The 24789-nt window shown below is 41.8% G+C and overlaps 1 protein-coding gene across 1 annotated transcript in view; it reads left to right on the forward strand.

The window, feature by feature from the left end:
- Positions 1–24789, forward strand: part of abca4b (ATP-binding cassette, sub-family A (ABC1), member 4b) — a 327352-nt gene that overhangs the window by 106267 nt on the left and 196296 nt on the right. The window contains exons 9-10 of the mRNA XM_039735801.1: positions 9855–10095; positions 10785–10924. Of these exons, the coding sequence (XP_039591735.1) occupies positions 9855–10095; positions 10785–10924 (381 nt within the window). The remainder of the gene's footprint in view (positions 1–9854; positions 10096–10784; positions 10925–24789) is intronic.

Genomic DNA, 24789 nt, shown 5'->3' on the forward strand with positions numbered 1-24789 from the left:
TGTTTTTTAATAATGTACAATTAGAGTATAACATGACTAAATGTACTACCTATCTAAGACAGTTTGACATCTAAATAATTAATGCAGACCTCATTGTTAACATCTGTAGTGCACCATGTAATTCATATGTCTCTGTTAGATGCCGTTTGATGTGGGATTCATAAAAGCAGGGTTAATGTGTGTGATGTGCCATCTGTTGGAATGACAAACGCAATACATTTTATTACTAAAAATATTTGTGATGCCCCCTCTTTTGGAATGACAGAGATATAGCAACCGGGCAGACACACAGAAACTTTTATTAAGGTAGACAAACACATTTTGATATTCATGCCAATGCATTGTTTGCCTGGGCTGTTTGATTAAAATCATGAAGAGCATGGAGGTTAGTCAGTTTTTCTCTGCCTACATTCAAAGCTATCCATCCATCCATTATCCAACCCGCTATAACCTAACTACAGGGTCACGGGGGTCTGCTGGAGCCAATCCCAGCCAACACTGGGCGCAAGGCAGGAAACGAACCCTGGGCAGGGCGCCATTCCACTGCAGCACATTCAAAACTATTCATGATACATTAACACTCCATAATCATACCAGTACAGATATTAAGCATTATTAAGCACCATTAGCACCACATTTTAATATACACTAAAGATGCTTTTTTTATTTTGATTTGACATCCTTTGTTAAACCCTGTGGGGATATTGTCTTTCACATGAACTTTAAGGCTCAGCCATTGTTCAGCGCCCTGCAGCAATCTAAGCCTTGCTCAAGGGAACAACAGAGAAGGATCCTTTCTGGGATTTGAACCGGCAACTTTCCAGATACCAGCACAGATCCTTAGCTTGTAGAGGTACTGATTACTTTTTCAACATCCGCCATGATGTTATATACAAATTTGTATTTCGTTATGCAATCCCCAATAATTTTTTTTTAAAAGTTTAGCGTAAGGAGGAACTGATTTCTGGAATATCCAGATGATTTGTTCATCAATGTCTATAAATGATGACACATTTTATGATTATCATTCCCATTCAAAGGCAGCAACAATAGCCTTCCCAAAACACGCCAGATGGATATTTTTTGAATTGCTAAACTGATAAAGGTTTAAATTCCACATTTTGGTCCATTGCAAATGACCTTATCTTAAAAAGTTACTTTGGAAAAAAATAAACATTAGTGTTTAACAGGCAAGATAATCCAAGAAATCTACCCCTGTGTTAATACTGACATTAATAATTAACTGTTGATCAATTAACTTGTATATTTAAACTTACTAATCTTATCTATTACATGATTAATTTCAATTTGGGTTTGAAAGTTTGTTGTTCAGCTCTTGTCTAATAGATAGACATTTTCAGACATTTTGCCCATTTAATTAAATGCATTATGGTAGTACATCAACTACCAGTCAGATCATTGTACTTTCAAGAACAGAACAGATGCCTTCAATGAAAATGAAGCTGTCCAAATGTGGATTGGATTAGGAACGTATCAAGCAAAAGGGTGATGGCATTTGCTCTAATCTGTGTATTACTGTGCCGAAGTACAAAAGCAGCATATACTGCATACAATGGAGTGCCACATAGAAAAAAAATCGGGAGTGGTCTCCAGAAGACTTTCTCATATATTTGGATATGGCGATGGATATATATTATGTACATTAAATAACCATCAACAACAAAAAGTAATAAATAAGTCTCTCATACATCACTCGTAAAATTAAAGGTGGGCGCTTTTGCTGAGATTTTAAGAAGTGTTTTTTGAATGTTGATTGATGAAAACACCCACGCTTTTATTTTACGAGTGATGTATAAGAGACTTATTTTATACTTTTGAGTACACTTTTTAACTTAATATAAGCATGGTTTTTAAAAATTATTTATATATATATATATATATATTATTTTTCCAGAACATCCCACCCATACGCAATCAGATTGAGTCAACACCTTGAACTCTTTGTCATGCTCCTCAAACCATTCCTGAACAGCAGACTGTATTATCCTGCTGAAAGAGGCCACTGCCATCATTGAATATCTTTGCCATGAAGGGGTTGTACATGTTTTGCAACAATCTTTACGGATGTGGTATTTATCAACTGTGACAGTAGGGGTCGCTGTTGCCCCATGAAACCCACAGACAACACATCCAGGCACCAGGTAAAATATAAGAAATAAATTTAATTTCTTCAATAGTGTGCACAAAGCACCTCCACCTCCACAATATTCAATAATAATACAATACTCCACCATAAATCAACAATAATCAATCCTCCTGTCCTCCCAGCAGCTCTGTCACACTCCCTCCCAACTCCGGCTCAGTCTGCTGGGTTTCCCACAGTCCTTTATATAGTTCGTGACCCAGAAGTGCTTCTGTCCTTCAGTCCATGATTCCATAGCACCTCCGGGTCAGATGAAAACTTCTTCTTTTCTTCAGCCCAGAAGTACTTCATTTCTTCTATCCCCGTGACTAGGGAGTACTTCCAGGCTATAATAGAAACATTCTTGCCTCCCTGCAGCGTCCCCTGGCAGTCCCCACGGTATCCAGCAGGGCTGTGAAGTTGAACTCCATTGTCTATGATGCCCTGCAGGAATTCGGGGCACCTCCATGTTGCAGGGAAGACTCCATCTAGCAGCCTGGGGGATAAACTGCCGGCCATCCCTCATACAACATAGCATCCACATGAATGCCATGTCCCAAGGATTCCCAGCAGAACTTTGCCCAGAGCATCACACTGCCTCTGTCGTCTTGACTTTTTCCCATAGTGCATCCTGCTGCCATCTCTTCCCTTTGTAAACACACCCAGCCATCCATATGATCTAAAAGAAAACGTAATTCACTAGACACGTACACCTTCTTCCATTGCTCCATGGTCCAGTTCTGACAAGCTTGTGCCTATTACAGAGACTTTTTACGGTGGCCAGGGGTCAATATGGGCACTCTGATGGTCTGCCAATATGCCACCCCACATACAGCAAGCTGTGATGCACTGTGTATTCTGACACTCTTCTCTCATGACCAGCATTAAGTTTTTCCACAATTTATGCTATATTAGCTCTTCTGTGGTATCATACCAGAGGGGCGAGCCTTCTATTCTCACATGCATCAGTGAGTCTTGGGTGCCAATTACCCTGTTGCCTGTATTTTCTCGAACCACTTTTGGTAGGCATTAACCAATGCATACCTGAAACACTCCACCAGACCTTCCATTTTGGAGATGCTCTGACTCAGTTGTCTAACCATCACAATTCGGCCGTTGTCAAACTCGCTCAAAACTTTGCCCAGTTTTCTGCTTCCAACACACCACCTTCAAGAACTGGCTGTTCACTTAATACATCATCTCATCCTTGACAGATGCCATTGTAACAAGATAGTCAATGCTATTCACTTCATCTATCAGTGGATTTAATGCTGCGGCTGATGTCATATGCAGTCTTAAGTTAGAAACCATAAGGTGACCTTAAAAACTCATTAAATTTGTATTATGGACTTTTTGTCTTACCAGCCTCTGATATTTTCATTTTCTGCCATAATAATAGATCATTCTTAAGTCAATGTGTAATATTTCTGCTCTGCTGTAATTATTGTGAAGAAGAAACATCAACAGCTCAACCGTGATGTAGTAGATCATGCAAACTCCCACAGAGGGGCTGCTGAATGCTGAAGAGCATAAAAATTGTCTATCTTGTGTTGCATCACTCACAACAGAGTTCCAACCGCCCTATGAAAGCAACTAGCCTAAGAACTGTGCTTCAGGAGCTTCATGAATTGGGTTTAAATGACCAAGCCACTGCAAACAAGCCTAAGATCACTATGCCCAATGTCAGGAATAGGCTGGAGTGGTGTAACGTACATCACAACTGGATTATAGAGCAGTGGGCATGTGTTGTGTGGAATGATTAAACACGCTTCACTTTCTGGCGGTATGATGGACAAATCTGGGCATGGTGTATAACGCCACTCTCCGGACTGTATAGCTCCTATTGTAACGTTTGATGGAGGAAGGACAATGGTCTTGGGCTGTTTTTGAGGGTTACAGTTAGACACTTTTGTTCAGTTAATGTTACAGAATACAACAATATTTTAGGCACTTGTGCACTTCAACTTTCTGGCAACAGTTTGGGGACGCCCATTTACATCTTCCATGGTTTGATGTGTTTGATGGTTTGATGTGTTTGATGTAGAATAACTCAAGTGGCCTGCGCTGAGTCTTGACCACAATCCTATTGAACACCTTTAGAATGAAATGGAACACTGATTTTGAGTCAGGTCTTCTTATCCAACATCAGTATCTGATCTCAAAAATGCTCTTTGACCGAATGCGCACAAATTCCTACAGGCACGTTCCATAATCTTGGAGAAAGCCTTCCCAAAAGAGTGGAGGCTGTTATAGCTGCTAAGATGGTGTCAAATTCATATTAATGGTTATGCTTTTGGAATGGGATGTCCCAAGATGAGGCCTATAGGTGTGATGGTCACTTGTCCACAACATTTGGCCATATAGTGTAGATAGATATACTGTATTGCACTTTATTTGACCCTATAAGGAAATTGTGTATATACAGTATAATGTACAATATATGATACACAATATGTTACCGCTTCAGATAAGGATGACATACAAGAGAAAATGTATCTTTTAAAAGTTCAAACAAATCACTGCTTGTGAATCTTGACTTTAACAGTTGATAAAAATTAGCATTCCAGGCAAATTCAGAGTATGACTCTTTTTCTTGGACACCTGAGACAGCAGATCCCTTGGGTGTCTTTCAAAGCTTGTTTCACTTTGTGGTGAGATCTTTAACATTTTATCAGTCAAGGGGTGATGAAGAGCAAAATAATCTAATTATTCCTACTAGCCATATATTAGGTTGCAGAGAGAGTCATAAATAACAGGTTCTAGTATTTCTGTGGTGCCACTCTTATCACAGTCATGCAATATATCATTTTCCCAAGCAAATGAAAAACAAAAATCTAATTCTCTGGAAGTTTCAAGATCTCATAAGAAAATGGCCTCTCTTTTCACTATAAAGCTAACTTCTTCAGGATGGTATGAGAACCTGAGCCAGCCAGAGTTAGGACGGTATGGGCTGGGACTAGTGATGGGCCAACTGGGAAAAGGTGACACGAAGGCAGGTAATTTCATGTGTAAAACTTCAGCCATTATTCATTCATTTTTTGCACTCATTTGGTCTTTTTCAGACTTTCATAATGAAGAGTGGGATTATTGAGGCTAATAGCTTATTTCAATACGATCAAATGCAATGCAGGAGCCAGCCCCAGAAAGAATACAAGACCATTCACATGCACATCCACTACTACAACTACTACTATTCCTTATACCCACCAGCGCAGATCAGCCAACAAATCTGTTGTGTCTGTGTTTGAGATGTGCAAGGAAAACCAGAATACTGACAGCCAAACCTCTTGCAGATATGAGAAAGAACATGAAAGCTCTCCAGAGTGACCACACCAAGAACTGAACCAAGTGTTAAAGCCAGCTCTGGCACAGACCGACATAGGACACAAGTTCAAAGCACACAGGGTTTTTAGTTTCTTTTATACCTTGTGGACAACGCCTTCCCCAATCCCACAAGCTCAACAGGGTCCAGCACAGCACAATGCAATACAATAAATCTTCCTTCTTTCTTGCTCCTCCACTCTCCCTCTGGTAAGCTTCGTCTTCCTCCTCCCAACTCTGCCTGCTGGCTCCTTTTATAACGTACCCAGAAGTGCTCCAGGTGCTTGATGACCTATTTCCGGCAGCACTTCCGGGTGTGGCAGAAGAGATGCTCTGTAGGGCTGAGCAGCAGCTACAGTACCCCCTGGCAGCATCCACAGTTCCCAAAAGGGCTGCACCAAACTCCAACTTCCATGAAGCCCTGCGGGTGTGTCTAGGCACTGCTGCAACCAAGGTAGGCTACAATCTAGCGTCCCGGGGGAGGTACTGTCCTGACCAGGCTTGCTCCCCCAGTCCATGCAAGGAAGAGGTGTCCAGGCAGGGCAAGGGCACCAGCCGTCGGCCACACCAGACAGTGTGAGATGTAAGGCAACACAGCTAACACTGTGTCACTTTAAATAATATAATCCATCCATGAACCCAGCCTGTAACATTCTTAATCCATCTCAGAGTGCCCAGCAGTGAGTTCCTATCCTAGTAACACTGATGGGCACCTCTCCATCACTCTTACTCATCGTAAAAATGATTAAAATCAGAAAACTGGCTATCATTATCACTTTAACTGCAGATAAACTGTACAGTACAGATCTAATTCAGTGTAATGTTCTTTGTCACACATTGCTCAAGTAGTGATTCTGATTAAACTTAAATTTTAACCACAAGTTTGTACAATAAGCTGGCACCATTTTTCCTTACCTTGTGACTTCCTGTTTTACAATCAATACCCATCATAAATTCAAGTATTATCCATACTTTCATATATTGAACCCACTAAGAAAAGTGCTATATACAGTAAATAAAACATATTATTATTAAATCTAGCTTTAGGATTTGTGGGGAGTCAAATCCCATTGTTAGGGAAAATATAGTGTTGATAAAAAGTAGGCATGAGTCACTGTGATGAAAGCCTGATGGAGCCTGTCACTGTGCACTGTGGCAAGACTGATAAATCTGACAAGCAGGGGTCTTAAATAAGTTAGGTTCATTTGCATAAGACAGTCAAGAAGCATTTCAGTTTACACCAGTCGGCATACAGATAAATGGTATAGTCTTTTAATACATCTTGGACTTATGCTATCGGAAGGTTCCAAAAATTGTTAACCACATGAATAGTTATGGCAAATTTATGGCTCATTGAATAGGACTTCCTACATGTAAATTATAACAAAGAACAAATATATATACAGTATATATTTATATATGGCGGCACGGTGGCGCAGTAGGTAGCGCTACTGCCTCGCAGTTAGAAGACCTGGGTTTGCGTCCCGGGTCCTCCCTGCGTGGAGTTTTGCATGTTCTCCCCGTGTTTGCGTGAGTTTCCTCCCACAGCCCAAAGACATGCAGGTTAGGTGCATTGGTGGTTCTAAATTGTCCCGTGTGCGCCCTGCGGTGGGCTGGCGCTCTGACCAGGGTTTGTTTCCTGCCTTGTGCCCTGTGTTGGCTGAGATTGGCTCCAGCAGACCCCCGTGACACTGTACTTAGGATATAGCGGGTTGGATAATGGATGGATGGATATTTATATATATATACATTTGTCATTATCTCATTGTTACTTTGGTAAATGCTTTGGGTAAAGCAGTTCCAGAATGCCACAATCAGGCACAGTTAGAAACTTTAAAAATGCATAGAGAAAGTTTCTCTCTGACATTCATCTCAACTGAAATGGATCCAAGGCAGGAAACAAGCTGAGATGGGATGGCAGCCCATAGGGCACATGCTTATACACACACACACAGAGGAGCAATTTAGGATCATCAGTTTATCTGAAAGTCTCAAAACTGATCAAATTAGTGTCATGGGTGAATCAGAGCATATCCTGACACCAACGGGTATGAGGAGGCAAGAATGAACCTTAAAATGGTTGTGAGTCCATTGCAGGGCTCACTTAATCCTCCACAAACACTGGGCCAGTTTAGAATTAACAGTTAACTAACATGATTGGCTTTGGGAGGAATGGAGGGCCTAAACACAAAAAAGCAAAGACATGGGGGGATCACAGACAGCAAACTGAGTGTAGGATTTGAGCATTGGATCCATGAAGCAGAAGCACTAAGCATTGCATAACCATGTCAAGCTTGTATATTACATAATGTTTTTTAATTACAATGATTATCTCTATATATATATATATAAAATACAACGTCTGTCTGTCTGTATGTTTGTCCACTTTTCGTGAGAGAACTACTTAATGGATTTAGATCGGGTTTTTTTCTATAATTTGCTTGAACATTCTTGTTGATTTTGTGACTTCTCTCATTGCACTAAGTATCGTAGTTCGCTTGTGGCACTGATTTATTTGCGCAAATCCAAGAGAGACACAGTGGGCAGGGTCCTCCTCACTCATGTACCAGCCTTGGGGTGTGTACCTTACCTCTGCTTAGCTAGCAAATGAGACAACTGGATAACGGATTTGGATCGGGGTTTTTTTCTATAATTTGCTTGAACATTCCGGCTCATTTTCTGCCATTGTGCTAAGTATCATAGTACGTGAATCCAAGAGAGATGCAGCAGGGTGAAGGGAGGGGGGCAGGGCCAACCTTGGGGCATGTGCCTTACCTCTAATTGGCTAGCGAATGAGAGAACTACTTAACGGATTTAGTTTAGTTTAGTTTAGATTTCGGGGTTTTTTTCTATAATTTGCTTTAACATTCTGGTTGAATTTGCATCTTCTCTCATCGTGCTAAGAATCATAATTCGATTGCACAAAAAGAGAATATTCAAAATATTCGTGCTATTCCAAGACAGAGGCTGCAGGCTGAGGGGAAAGGGAAGTGTGACATCAGGAGTGGAGAGTTGGGCAGAGCCCTCTTCACTCACACCCCAGCTTCTGTTTGAGTCGGTCTAGCTCTGCGTTTTGGAGCGGACTTTGCCTCCACTTAGCTAACGATACTTGTCTGTTTATTGATTTTTAAAGTTTTCCCTGTTTACTACTATGCGGGCTGAGCCGCAGGGGGCAGCTAGTAAATAATATAATTAAATTCAATTCTATCTCATGTACTTGCTTGAGTGAGTCTTTGAAAAAGAGTATTAAAAGTCTAAACTTACCTAATGAGACTCCTTCTATTCATTTTTCTGTATTTATACAATCTTAAGAATCCTATTTAAGCAGAGCAAACCTTATTGCACTAATCTACATTTACTAAATTCTTCAACACTCTTAACTTGGGTACACCAGAAAAAAATGGAGAATATGGAGAAGCACACTTGAACATGGGGCTTAATTCACAAAGACAGTGATGAAGCTGAAAAATTGAACCCAGCTCTTAGACATTGAGAGGAAGGACTGTTACCACTCGGGCACCATGGCAAGCTGTAACAACAGGAGTATCTTTGGTTACCAACTTTTCAGTAATTATTTTACTTCTACACTTTTACCTGAATATGGTGGGGCAGTAGTGGCACTGCTGCCTTGCAGTAAGGAGATCAGGGTTCACATCCCGAGTCCTCCCTGTGTGGAGTTTGCATTTTCTCTCCGTGTCTGGATTTGCTCCAGTTTCCTCCCACAGACCAATGACAACAAGATGTGTGGCTTGGCGATGCTAATTTGGCCCTAGTGTGTGGCTGGGTATGTGTGTGTTTGGACTGGTGCCTTGTCCAGGGTTTGTCCTTGTCTTGTGTCCAATGCCAGCTAGGACAGGCTCCAGCACCACCAGCGACCCTTTTCAGGACCAAATGGGCTAGAAAATAATTGAGTAACTTTCACCAGAATACTTCACATCTTCAAAGATTTGATTTACTGTCTAGAAATGACGTTAAAGGCCTGATAATAGAATGTCTACCAGTACAAAAAGTGAATTTATTAAGCTGACTTCAAACTCAGTGTGTTAAAGGTGTGCACTGTTAGGAACTCTTCCTTAGAATCGGAGTCTTCTTCACACTGATCATACATTGCCAGGAGCTCCTCAACGTGACAGAACTCCTCCAAGATCATTAAATACAGATGACCTAAGCACCTACAACTGAAAACACTTAGTGTTCACTCCCCTCTATTCATTAATGAGCTGTTTATAAGTAATTTAGGGAAAGTGGACTGAAAAAAAGAGCTTTCTTACTTATATTGACTCCAGATAAAAGATTGTTTAAAAGAGAGTCTTTGGTTTAATGAAAACGTCGTGTAGCAAATATCACAACTTCTGATTCAACAGTTTAAAGCTTCTCTATCTTCTTGCAGCTGGCTAAGAGGAAGAGTGTTCAAGACCTGTTCCAGGTGCTACAGCCTCTTTTTCAAGATGGTGGTCCTTCGTCTTTTACACAAATCATGAACTCTTTGTCCAGCCTTTTCTGTGGCTACCCTGAAGGTGGAGGATCGAGAGTGTTCTCCTTCAATTGGTATGAAGACAACAACTACAAGACCTTCTTGGGAATCAACACTACAAATAAACGTTCTGATTATATCTACGATGATTCTGCATGTAAGTTCTTGTTCTTTTGTACATTAAGATTAAAGGGGGTGTATGTAAAACCAAAATTGTAATAAAATGCTGCAAAAAAGTATTTTGACGCTAGTATCACAATGTTCTTTAGAGTCCCCTCAGTACTCGAGTAGGCACATTTGCCAATTTATTTTGCCTCTTTCTTTGCGTGAATTATTCAAATCCTGAAGTTGAATGCATACATTCAGGTCCTGCATGTTAACGCCCCCATAGATATCCTTGCTCAGCATGAGTCGATGCACATAATATAAAAATAAAATATGTATTACAATACAATACTCCCACAAAACAGTACATCTTTGGAATAAATGGGCAAAATAATAATTAAATAATATTATTTAGTTAGACTTAAAAGCAGAACATTGAAGGCATTTTTTGACCTTTAATTTGAAAATGTGCCATGCTATCATATAATATAAAGTTAAAATTTAGCACATTTGGAAAATTTGTCAGCCTTCCACAGAAAGCTCAGTTACAGTTTGCTAAAAAATAAAAGGGTGGGGGTATCCACTTCAAAAGTCCATTTTGAAAATGAAGAGGAACCTTTATTTTTGTTTTGTTTTTGAAATATTTCCCCCCTTATGCCATTGTGTGTCCGTGTTTGATGTGTGCAGAAAGGAAGCCTCGGCCATTGTGTTTTACTTTTCATGCCTTGTTTTGTCTTCCAGCCCCATTCTGCAATGCACTCATGCAGAACCTGGAGTCTAACCCTATCACAAAAATAGCCTGGAATACCATGAAGCCCCTACTAATGGGAAAGGTCTTGTATGCCCCCGTATCTCCAGCTGTGCGCACGATTTTAAAAAAAGTAAGACATCTCTTTTCTTTCTTTCTTACTTTTTTTTTTTTTTTTGCAGTGTATTGATTATCCCAAAATGATGGGCATGCTGAGTGGAATTTGTTCAGTTGACCTTTGGTTTCTTCCTTAATTCAGTTTTTCTTTTCTCATTTTCTTTGATATGGAGGTTTGCTGTTCAAGGTGAGTTGGCCTTTTGTCAGACACTCCAGAAAAGGCCTTGTGACCTTGAATGAGATAAACAGGGTAAAAATAGAATGGATGGAAAATGTGGATATTTGGATCCAATTTACATGATTAATAAAGTGTACTGTGAAGACCAGGGCCGGCAGGAGGAATGTGCTATGTATTGTGTGGTGTTTGGGCAAACATCAACACACCACACCCCATCCAAGAATCCCCTTTAATTTCGAGACGAGCCTCTATTTAAATTGCTGAAAAAGGACTAAAAAGTTAAAAAGAGTTTGAAGCAGTATGATATTCATTCAGCATCAGAAATGAGGGTGAGCTTGTTTCTTAGAATGCTTCATATAAAAGTCACTTTGCTTTCTTAATGAAATAGATGTGCACACTCATCCGCCCACCAGCTTTAGAGCCAAGCTCATAACTCTGGATGTCTTACTCTACAATCCCACATGCAGTGATTAATCCTCTGTGTCGGACTCCAGCACTTCCCCTACGCAGCAGCTCTGTTCCTTAAATTATTTATGGTCACTTCCATCTCAGGTTGTGGCTTATTTAAAACACATTGAGCCTGAATGTGAGCACTAGTCATCAAGTTAAACTTGACAAGCAAAAAGCTCCACAAAATGGACTCTGACCTGCAGCCGCAAATAAAAGATCTGAGTAGTATACAATCAGTCATGTCAGAACCTGGTAGAAAATGTTGAAACAAACATTTGCTTTTGAATGGGAGTGCTCTTGTTGCTCTGATATTGTTTAGTTGGTTAATCAAAGGCTATGCCCTTCTGGCACTGGGATGTTTTCTTATAATTTTATTTTGTTTAAACTTCAAATTATCTAACCATCCATCCACCACCAGCGACTCAGAATCTACACCAGCAGCAATGCAGGAATGCGCCCTGAAGCAAACAGCTGTCCATTGTAGAGCACACACACAGTATTTCCTTATAATAAGCTGCCAGTATGCCTAATTGTTTTAGAATAATGTGGAGGAAATCAGTGATAACTTCCTTCAAAACCGCAGATACGTGTAGGTCTGGTCAGTTGATGGCTCTAATCTGACCCAAGTGGGAATATCTGTGACAGCATTACCCACAATGCACTGATTTCTTATTCTGCCATTTACTATATACTATTGCAATCCATTGCAATGTAAAGAAAAAATATAATATAATATAATATAATATAATATAATATAATATAATATAATATAATATAATATAATATAATATAATATAATAAGACAGCATAGTAATGCAGAAGTAAGTGCTACTACCTCACAATTTGAGATTCCTTGACTTGACTTTTGCCCAAGGCCATTCTGTGCGGAGCTCTTCTTGTGGTCGCCTGCCACATTCCAAAGATGTACAGTTCACGTTAGATCAACTGGCATTTCTAAATTGGTCCTTGTGTTGGAATACATCTCACAGTCAGGGTGTTTAGATTGTGCTTTGTAAAAAATACTATTCAGTTCAATTTTATTGTCCCAAAACGGAAAATTTCGTTTGTCAGCAGGTTTTTCCAGAGAGACCACGACATAACATTAAAAAAAATCACAAAGAATTCAGACTTTTAGAGTAAGTTTAGCTTAAGTCGAAATATGCACCTTCAAAGGATAATTAATTAATCATATTTTATCATATCATTCAGAAAATTGACCTGGTCGTTAGCTTTCAAAGTGTAGCAATTCATTCATTAGAAATGGCTAAAGTGGTGTGAGGCCTCCAAAATGGTCAGGAATCTCCACTCATCTGCCCAGAGAAGGTGCACACAGAGACAGCCTGACACCCACCAAGACTGGCTGGTTTTGGCCTACACTTGGGCCAAAATGCACTTCTGAATGAAAGTTCAATAATATATTCTTAAATGTCCCAATAGTGAAGGGATGACCTTAAACCCTTGGCTAGGAGAAAAAAGAGCAAACACATAATCTTTAAAACTAAAATATTTATTTCAAAATTGCTCTGTCAAAGAGCAAAAATGTCACAAAAAGAGTTGCCTGACAATGGCACTTCAGTAACAAACAGGGACACAATATAACATCTGAAAAGACTGGTCAAAAATCATTGCAAGAAGGTTAAAAATCCAGAAATCCAATAATAACAATAAGCAAAACACAAGCGAACTCATCAACACCCAGTGTAAACAATGCACCACATTTAACTGCCTCTCTCCTCAGTCTTTATAGGGTTGGTGGTGGTCCCTAGTGGGAGATAAACAGGTGGCCCGACCTCTTTGGGAACCACCCACAAAACACGAGGAACATAATGGAACAAATATTCACACATAGAAACTAAATACTATACAAGACAGGCAAAAATACATAATTATATTAAGAACTAGCTCTCCCCATGGCTCCGCCCGTGAAGCAGTGAAAAAGGACAAACTTTAAAAATCAATGAACAAACAGGTATTGTTAGTTAATGGGGGCAGTACGCTTCAACATATGACGAGAGGTGCAGCAACTCGAATGGAGGCTGGCGTGTGAGTGATGAGGGCCCCGCCTGGCTCTCCACTCCTGACTTCATGCGTCCCCCTTCACTTGGCCCACAGCCTCTGTCTAGGATTAGCATAAATAAATCGCTGCCACAAGCAAACTATGATACTTAGCGCAATGAGAGAAGTTGCAAAATCAACTGGAATGTTCAAGCAAATGATAGAAAAAATCTGATTTAAATCTGTTCTGTCGTGAAAAGTGGACAGACATACAGACAGATAGACAGACATTGGATTTTATATACATATAGAGATAAGCACAACTAACAATATAACCAAAAATGATAATTATTAAAAAATGAAAATGAATGAAAAAGATTTAAAATAGGATTATAAACAAAAACCATAGGAAGCCTGGCTTAAACATATCACAAAGCTCTAGAGTCCTGTGTTTAAATCCCGTCTGTATGGAGTTTGCTTGTTTCTCTTCTTTCATTATGTCTTTTCTTCATGAATTCCAGTTTCCTTGGTTTACCATATTGGACAAAGCAAGTCTGCAGAATGAATGCATAATCCAACTTACCAGTTTCAAACCAAATCATTGGGGGCAAAGCAGAAACCAGCCCTGGATAAGGCACCAGTCCATTGCAGGACTAACACACATAAATCACCAGTTAATCTAAAACAGATCTTTGGGGAATTGAGAGGAGAACAAGCAGACTCTATGCAGACAGTGAATGGTTGTTGCATTACCTATAATATAATATAGCACAACATAATGTGCTGTACTACTGTATAGGGTGACACACGAAAAGGAAATTCCATCCTGGTTTAGCAGCAGCAAACATAGTCACGTGAATCCAAAGGGATGAACGTTCTGCAGTGCTTTGTCTCAAAACAATTGAAGTTAGGGAAGGGAAACCATTCCAAGACCTGGCCACAAAAATGAACCCTTTAATGTATTAAATAATGTTCCTGGCATCACCCATCTATAACAAGCGCTTATAGTGTGACCGTGGTAGGCTTGGATTTGCTTTCGTGGTGAGCTGCTACTGTGCTGGGAGCCTGCGGTTGCCCTGGCAACCAATAGGCTGTCTTCTGCTGACACGAAGATCAACATTTTTGGAGTGACGTCCTATTTGGGGGAGTCCCAAAAGAGTTCAGAAACCTTACTCTATATATATATATATATATAGTCAAAAAAAAATACATGAAAAAATCAATATAGGCTTTGACAGTCAAAGATGGCGTCGGTGGAGTATTTATGTAGGAGGGGCCGGAAGTGGAGGAATGCTGGGTAGGAGCCGTGGTGGATGATGAGATTGCTGACGTCATAGGTAGTGGACAGAGAAAGGGGGGAAGTAGCGTACTGCGGGAAGCTGTAAGAGGTAGGTTCATGGCAGCGGTGCATCTTTTTTTCTGTAAGAAACAAAGAGAGAAAGGTTAGTACCCCGCCACTCCCTCCTGGCGTATGTCTTCCCGATCGTATTAAGGTCCGTCCGCAGCCCCCTACTCTCGCGTGCGTGACACGATCCCCTCAGCCCAGACCCGTCAGGTCGGGCGAACCGAACCGAGAGGTCGTGAATACGGGAGAAGGCATCGACATTGGCCTGAAGGTTGCCACGACGATAAGTGATGGCGAACTTGTACGGTTGCAAATCCAGACACCACCTGGTGACTCGGGGATTCGACTCCTTGTGCAGTGACATCCACTGAAGAGCAGCGTGATCAGTCAACAGAGTGAATTCGCAACCCAACAGGTAGTAACTTAAATGTGTCACTGCCAACTTAATGGCCAAGGCTTCCCTCTCCACTGCCGCATACCTGGTCTCCCGGTCCAGCAGTTTCCGGCTCAGGTACATTATGGGGTGCTCAACACCATCGATACTTTGGCTCAACACGCCGCCCAGGCCTGTGTCTGAAGCATCGGTCTGGAGAAGAAAAGGAAGAGCAAAATCAGGGGTTCTCAAACCCAGTGCCGATGTCAGGGCCTTCTTTAAGTCACTGAATGCTTGTTCCACCTTGTCGTTCCATACCACGTATAAGGGAGCGCCTTTTTTTGTTAAATCAGTCAAGGGTGCTGCTCTTTCAGAGAAGCGGGGCACGAACCGGCTTTAGTACCCTGCTAACCCCAAGAAAGCCTGCACCTGTCTCTAGGTATTCGGATGGGGCCATTCCAGGATGTCTTTTATTTTTGAACATTGTGGTTTCACCTGTCCTCGTCCCACCACGTAGCCTAAATACTTGGCCTCCTTTAGACCAAAGAAACACTTTTGGGGATTTGCGCGGAGGCCGGCCTTCGCTAGTGTCGCGAGGACAGTGGATACCTGCAATAGATGCTCCTTCCAGGTGCCAGAATAGATGACTATGTCATCCAGGTAGGCAGCACTATAGGACTGGTGGGGCTTTAGCCCTTTATCCACCAGCCGCTGAAAGGTCACTGGGGCCCCGTGCAGTCCAAATGGGAGGACCTTATATTGCCAATGTCCACTTGGGGTGCTGAAAGCAGTTTTGTCCTTGGCAGATGCCGCTAAGGGAATTTGCCAGTACCCTTTTGTCATGTCAAGGGTAGTCAGATATCGAGCCGTACCCAAGCACTCAATAAGGTGATCTATCTGGGGCAACGGGTAGGCATCGAACTTGGAGACTTGGTTTAGACGTCTGAAGTCATTACAAAATCTCCAGGAGCCGTCGGGCTTAGAAACGAAGACAATAGGACTGGACCAGGGACTATGGCTCTCTTCAATAATATTCACGTCCAGCATCCATTGGACCTCAAGTTCCACCTCGACGCGTTTTGCTTCCGGGAGTCTATAGGGTCTCTCCCGGACTATAACTCCGGGTGCCGTGACGATGTCGCGCTCAATCAGCGAAGTCTGGCCCGGCGACTCGCTCACTACTTCGGGAACAGCCAGGATTGCCTGGGTTAATTCCTGCCGTTGTAGGGGTGTCAGCTCGTCACCGAGGTTAAGGGCAGGTGTGCACGCGAATAGGGAGAGGGATCTACGAGTGTCGGGAGACTCCTCCCTGTCTTTCCAAGGTTTTAACAAATTTACATGGTAGATCCTCTCGCTCGGCCGATGATTTGGTTGTTTAACAAAATAATCAACGAGCTCCTTTCTTTCTTTAACCTCGTATGGTCCTTGCCAGTGAGCCAATAATTTAGAGTCGTAGGTAGGAACAAGCACCATCACTCGATTCCCCGGGTGGGACTCCCAGAGTACCGAGTTACGATTGTAACACCGAGCTTGCGCACGAGTCATGTCTTCCTTTAGGAGTGGCCTAATTTTATTGAGCCTGTCGCGCAGTTGTGCCACATACTCTAATATATTAGTGGAGGGTAGGGCCTCTGCTTCCCAACCTTCCTTTATTATATCCAATAGTCCTCGGGGTTGTTATCCATATAATAAGTCAAAAGGGGAGAAACCCGTGGAGGCCTGGGATACTTCCCGGTAAGCAAAAAGCACAAGTGGTAAGAGCCGGTCCCTGTTTCTACCGTCCGCGTTGACTACCTTGCGTAGCATCTGTTTAAGAGTCTGGTTAAATCATTCCACCAACGCGTCCGTTTGCGGGTGATAGACAGACGTCTTCATGTGCTTAATACGGAGTAACCTGGCAACCTCCATGAACTTATCCGAGGTAAAAGGCGTACCATGGTCCGTGAGGACTTCTTTGGGTATGCCCACTGTAGAAAACAGGTTGACCAATTCCCGTGCGATGTTGTTGTAATAGCAGAGCGCAGGGGACCAATATATATTTATGGCCACGATTAGAGGGTTCCAGGGGTCCTACCAGATCCACCCGTATTCTGTCAAAGGGAACATCAATTAACGGAATGGGGACGAGAAGAGCACAGTCCCTCCTAGGTATCTGGCGAATATGACACTCCGGGCAGGAGGTCGTAATAAGCCCGCTGCGCGGGTCCCTTCAGGTAGGGTGTCAAGATGGATGCCCACTCGGACCGCTGCCACTGGTTCCGGGTGGCCGTCCTTTCAAAGATGCCCAAATATGACTCATTGTCATCAGCCTCCAACAGGGCAACAAGAGGAGGAGGCGTCGGTCGAGACGGTTTTGGTCTTACCGTCTGCGTGGTGGCCAACCTGGACTTTGTCTCTTCTAGTTCCTGGTTCGACGCGGCTTGCGCTCTCTGTAGGGACTGGATCTGTGCTGACAGTCCTTGCAGCACGGAGTTCAGGTCCTGTCCTTCTGACATTCTCTCGGACTCTCTATCCTGCCGGCTACGCCACTGTAAAAGAGAAATCAAACAAACGCATAAATGTTTGGGGTTTCCGGCCCTGTATACTGAAAAATTATCCACAGTACAAAATTATTATGGTCAAAAAAAATACATGAAAAAATCAGTATAGGCTTTGACAGTCAAAGATGGCGTCGGCGGAGTATTTATGAAGCAGGGTCCGGAAGTGGAGGAATGCTGGGTAGGAGCTGTGGTGGATGATGGGATTGCTGACGTCATAGGTAGTGGACAGAGGAAGGGCGGCGGTGCATCTTTTTTTCTGTAAGAAACAAAGAGAGAAAGGTTAGTACCCCGCTACTCCCTCCTGGCGTATGTCTTCCCGATCGTATTAAGGTCCGTCCACGGCCCCCTACTCGCGCGTGCGTGACAATATATATATATATATATTGCTTAATATAACTTATTGCTAATTTGTGGCCGTTTGTTGTACTTTGTTTTGTTTGAGGTTATCATTCCATTTGCATCTTTTGTTGTTTGAGAAACAGTGGCACAGTGATCCACAATAATCAGCCCAGCATACGTGTCAGACACTTCCCTAGCCCTCTGAGATGCTTAAAAGACCATTACACTCCTTCCCCATTGACTTCAGTGCAATTTGTGGAGTTCAGCGAAGTTTCTGAACATTTATGAGATTTCGCAGAACTCACGGTGAAGCAAACTCTGTTGTGTTCACTCATCACTAATCAGCAGCAATTACCACAGTAGATATTGTAAGTGTGTCACTATACTGATGCTCTGTGCAAGAGAGGACAGAGCCGACTATACTTCTTTAGAAGGCTGACGTCTTTCAACATCTGCAATAAGATGCTGCAGATGTTCTATCAGACGGTTGTGGCCAGCACCTTTTTCTATGCGGTGGTGTGGTAGGGAGGCAGTATAAAGAAGAAAGACACCTCACGCCTGGACAAACTGGTGGGGAAGGCAAGCTCTATTGTAGGCACAGAGCTGGACATCCGTGGTAGAGCGACGGGCGCTGAGCAGGTTCCTGTCTGTCATGGAGAATCCACTGCATCCACTAAACAGTATCAGCTCCAGACAGAGGAGCAGCTTCAGCGACAGACTGCTGTCACTATCCTGCTCCACTGACAGACTGAGGAGATCGTTCCTCCCCCACACTATACGACTCTTCAATTCCACCCGGGGGTGGGGGGTAAACATTAACATTATACAAGACTGTTAAACTTGCCTCTCCACCTTGCATTTTTTAACTTGCACTGCATTTTTATCACTCTTTAATTAATATTGTTTTTATCAGTATACTGCTGCTGCAGTATGTGAATTTCTCCTTGGGGATTAATAAAGTATCTATCTATCTATCTATCTATCTATCTATCTATCTATCTATCTATCTATCTATCTATCTATCTATCTATCTATCTATCTATCTATCTAAGGTCATGCCAGTGTGTGTACCACCCAGTATAATCCAATCCTTGTGATGTGTGTGCCATACTGGGTAAGGCTTTGGGCTTTGCTACTGACACTGTTGTGAGATCTTGAGCAAGTCACTTCACCTGCTTGTGCTCCGACTGAGAAAACAAAAGAATGTTGTAAATCACCTTGGATTAAGGCGGCAGTTAAATAATAAGTTATAATAATCAGTTGGATTTCCCTTCATGGTTGTTTCCAGCCTTGTGCTTGATGCCGCTAATACGTTTTGGTCTTTATGCCACCTTGTTCTTAAATTGTATTAAGTGGATTGAATAATGGACAGATAATCTAATTGAATCGAATCTCATCTAATCTACATGTCTGATAGGAATTGAGAATAATTTCATGTGAAGTTCTCAGTGTTATTTACATTTAGCAATAGTGCATGTGAAAGAAGAGCTTTGAAATGCAGACACACTCCCACTAAATATACATTTGAATAAACAAAATAAAACATAAACATTAAGATGCTATTTTATTTCTTTCCCTGAAATGTATATGTAAGTAACTTTTTATTTGCATTTGCTTGTCATTATTCCTTCTTCGGTTTGCTAGGATGTAAAGGTTCTCCAGATTACATGTCCATGGCTTCAGAGTGAACAAGGGCTTTTTTCTTTACTTATTGGTTTTAAATGTTTATCACTTTATAACAGCATACACTGTCTCACAATAAATAAAACTGATGGATTGAGTCTGCGAAAGTTCATTCAAGTGTTTTTGAATTCACAGAACTTGCCCCCAGTGAAAACAGCACTGCTGCCTTAGGTTTCAATAGAGTGAGCACTCTCATTTTCAAAAGATGAGGCATGTGAGTTTTTCGTGCAAGAACGCTTTCCGTTCAATGTGTTTTCCTGCTTTTCAAAAGGGAATGTAAACAGAAAACATACAGCTGGCTGGAAATGGTCACTGCTTGCTGTGCTGGATGTTCAGAGCCCACAGCTGTGCAGACTGGCAGGCCCACACGGAAACATGAAATGGGAGTCGATGTTTTGTCAGATTAGGGGATGCTTTAGCTTTAACTAACTTCAGTAATTAGCTTTCAGATCCCAGATTGAATGGAGACTCAGAGGAATGTCTTTTTCTTTGGGGTCATTTCAACACTTTTTGTTCTGCATTTCCTGCTATTTGAATCTGCATTTTTTCACAGACAGTGGTGCTGCACCGAGGCTTGACGTAAGCCAGAAGACATCAAAAAGGCGGAGTCAGAGAAGTCGCACTAACTTTGCTGGTGATATAAACAGCGTCCAAAACCCCAGTGAATGCATATGCAGTCTGTGCAGTGTAGTCCAAGCCCCAGATCACCTGCTAGGATTCAACTAAAAAGCTCCTTCATTGACAGTCTGCTCCATTTTTACTTTCATTGGGTGTCTCGCCAACATTGTAACAGTTCAGTGTCTATGTTTCATTTGAATTAGTGTGCACTAATCAAGCATTTCAAGATCTTCTGATTATTTTGAATTAATCTAATCTGGCTTTCCATGCACTTAGTATTGAACATTTTGTTAAAAATAAAAGGTTAATAGCAGTAGCTGAAGTGTCAAAACATACATGATGGGACTCAGGTTGCTGCATTGTAATAATAATAATAATAATAATAATACATTTTATTTATATAGCGCCTTTCTCATGCACAAGGTACTTACAAAATATAAGAAAGAACGGCAGGATAAACAGTATATAGCATTGTACAAATCAAATAAATAAATAAAGAAGATTAAGGCAGTAAATTCAGAGAAAGCCTAACAGACAACATAACTGATGGTCTAGCACACACACACATACAGGTTACATGAGCATCTTGACAGAAAGGTAAACTGAGAGAAGGGGAAAGAAGTCAAGTAGAGCTAAAAGCCTTCCTGAACAGATGAGTTTTGAGTTGTTTCTTAAAAGAATTCATGGAGTCAGGTGACCTGATTAATTTCGGTTGGTCATTCCAGAGTCTGGGTGCTATACAGCTGAAGGCCTTTCACCCATGGAGTGTAGATTAGTGTGGGGCACAAGAAGATTGCCAGAATCAGAGGACCTTAGTGAGCGAGCAGGCACATAGTGATGGAGAAGATCACTGATGTAGTTTGGCTGCAAGGTCATTTAAGGCCTCTGTAGGTTATTAGTAGGATTTTATATTCGATTCTGTAATACACAGGGAGCCAGTGAAGACGGAGCAGGATGGGTGTGATGTGTTCACTGCTGCTGGTTCGAGTAAAGACTCTTGCAGCTGAGTTTTGAATTAGCTGGAGCTGTGATATAAGATTAGAAGGGGCACCTGCCAGCAGCGAGTTACAATAATCTATGCGGGATGTGATAAAAGCATGGATAAGTTTCTCAGCATTAGAAAAGGAGAGGAAGGAGCGAACATGGGATATGTTATGGAGGTGAAAGTAAGAAAGTTTCCTAATGTGATTTATGTGGGCGGAATAAGAGAGGGAGGAATCAAAAATGACACCAAGATTCTTTGCAGTAGAGGCAGGTCTGATGAGATCACCGCCAACATAGACTGGGAAGGAGCTCATTTTATTAAGTTGCACTTTAGTCCCAATTGTGAATGATCAGGGGTCCTCCCTGGAGATACATTGCCTACATAATTAGGTCATTTGCTCTGTATATTCATCTTCACAACATACAGGAAGAGCTATACAGCATGACATAATGAAAAGGGGTCCCAAAAGGGACCCAATATGAAACTGAATTTCTGCAATTTTTCTAAAGTATTTAAATAAAAGAAAGGAAGAACTTCACATGTTGACATACATGTCAGCCGGTACCACCCAATCAAAATTATACTACATTTTGAATTTGTGCTATGAACAAAAGAGGTGAGTAAGAATGGCACTGTACTCTGTATATATGACAATATTGACAATATTAATGAATGTGCACAAATTCTGATTCGTTTAAATGAAGATCTGTCTACCACTTTGGTGTATAATGATATAAAAATTAATCTCACCCCAACTTTTTTTCTCAAACTATTAGCCACTCATTCTTTGAACACAAAAGCTCTTTCATCCATCAGTCTAGCCATTCCTCAACGCTGATATTTTTGCTATCATTAGCTGCACTAGCACCTGCTTGCTGAGACTGCTGATGCTGCTGACTGCCAGTTTGTGTCTCGACTCGATTGTTAAGTGGTGATTTTTTTTCTGCCCTATTCTGCTGTTGCCCTTTAATAACCAGGCAAACATTATCACAGACATTTCTTATCCTACTTGTCACCAGTAGGATAAGAGAGCAGCTGGAGAAACACAATAATGAAACCAGAGCCGATTTGCGTAACTTAGTGCACTCTGGGTAATGAAGCTTAGTGAGGACTACATTTCCAGCATACAGTATCTAGAGAGATTTGCAGAGTAACACAGCGGGCATAATATTATGATAAGGTTGTGAGAAACGTTGGGGTGAAAGAAAAGGTGATGATACTCCAAATAGTAAAACCTAGATGTGGCGGTGCTGCATACTGGAGAGTACCGACTGACTTCAAATACTGCTGGACCACAAGGAAAACTCCCAGGACTCCAAAGAGCAAATCACAGAAGATCCATTACAGAGTACCGACCCACTTCAAGCACTAGTTAACAGCAGATATGTTTATTCTGGTCTGCTAATTTCTAAATGCAATGCTTTTTCACTACAGCATCTCTTACAGACCCCTTCGCTTCCCAAAGAAATTTGCATAATTTGATTCCTGGTCATTTGGAATGGAGACTGGCCTCATTGTATAGGAGTTTTCATGCAATCGAGGGTTGCTTGGGACAGAAGGATTAGACGTTTGTCAAGAAACAATCCTGAAAGTTCATGGCAGGCCCACCCTCACATTTTAGAACATTTAGAACATTTTTAGAACACTCTAGACGAGAACAGGCCATTCAGCCCAACAAAGCTCGCCAGTCCTATCCACACACACGCAAACACACACACACACACACTCTTGTTTATCATTGATACACACAGTGGTGACGTATTGTATCTTCGTCAGACATGCAAGTAAGAATTTCTTTGTCCTCTTCACTTGTACTGTTATTACTACTAGTAATAATAATAATGCAACTACTTCATTCAAGTGGGGCCAATTCAGAACAATTAATGTCTTTGGTGAAACTAAAACCGCAGAGTCCCCAGAGAAAAACCCATGTAGACACAGGAAGAACATACAAACTCAACACAGACAAAGTCCTCATTTCCAGTAAAGAGTGTTGGATATGTGATGCAGCACCACTAAATACTGGGTCACCATGCCACGTGGTACCCCTTAACATCCATGAAAAAGCTATCCGTCCATCTTCTGAACTCACCTATTCCAGTAAAATTCAATGGTGGACCAGAGCATTGGGTACATCAGTCTGTCACAAAAAATGAATCACTTTTATCAGGAAAATGTATAGTCACCAACCCATTTACAGCTATGAGGAGAGATTGAAGGAGTTGAACCTTTTCAGTTTAAGCAAATGGAGAAATGGCTGGAAAGTTTATAATTATGAAAGAAATTAGTATATAGGATTCCAGCTGTTACTTTAAAAATTTCCATCCATTATCCAACCCACTATAGCCTAACACAGGGTCACGGGAGTCTGCTGGAGCTAATCCCAGCCAACACAGGGCGCAAGGCAGGAAACAAATCCCAGGCAGGGGGCACACACATACACACACCAAGGCCAGTTTAGAATCACCAATGCACCTAATATGCATGTCTTTGGGAGGAAACTGGAGTACCCAGAGGAAATCCAAGCAGACACGGGGAGAACATGCAAACTCCATACAGGGAGGACCTGGGAAGTGAACCTGGGTCTCCAAACTGCGAGGCAGCAGCGCTACGCACTGCGCCACTGTGCCACCATGTTGGGAGCTTGTAAAGGGCAAATTTTGCATAAATTGTAAAAATTGAACCATAGACACGTGGAATGAATTACCAAGTAGTGTGATGGAGAGCAGGTCTTTAGGGACCTTCAAATCTGATATTTTGGACAATCTAGATGAGCAGGATGGGCAAGCTGGTTTCACTAAATGGTCTGTTTTTGTCACAATTGTTCTAACGTTCCAATATCTCTCTATCTATAAAGTGATAAGCCGTCTATTCACCTGGCATCTATGCCCGGGCCTGGGCATAATCTTGCCACATACACCACATGACGAACCACCTAAGGATCCCAAATCAGGACCTGGGTACTGCTGTGCAACAATTGACACTTCAGCACCACACTAGTCACATTGTGAGGTTATATTTAAAGTGGCTGGAGTGCCAATCCTGCAATCAACCCCAGAGTTCTCCCTGCAAGCAGGTCTTTCAACTCATACCCATGACGGAGCAATTGCAGGTTAAGGCTCCAACAGAGTAGAATCGCTTCTGGCATTTACAGGATTCAAACCGGCAACTTTCCAATTGTCGGTGCAGATCCCTAGCCTGAGAGCCATCACTACCCCAGGAGTGTGTGCTCCACACACCAACATAGAATGTATGATAGTAATGGCTACAGTGTTTGTGTTTCTGAAGACACGCTATGATGATATTGAGTGGCAGCCGTTACCTGTTTATGAATGTAGGAGTGTGCACGCTGCTTAAAGCCTGCAGTATATGCAC

The sequence above is a fragment of the Polypterus senegalus genome, chromosome 14 (genome assembly GCF_016835505.1).
Source record: "Polypterus senegalus isolate Bchr_013 chromosome 14, ASM1683550v1, whole genome shotgun sequence".
NCBI classification, from domain to species: Eukaryota; Metazoa; Chordata; class Cladistia; order Polypteriformes; family Polypteridae; genus Polypterus; species Polypterus senegalus.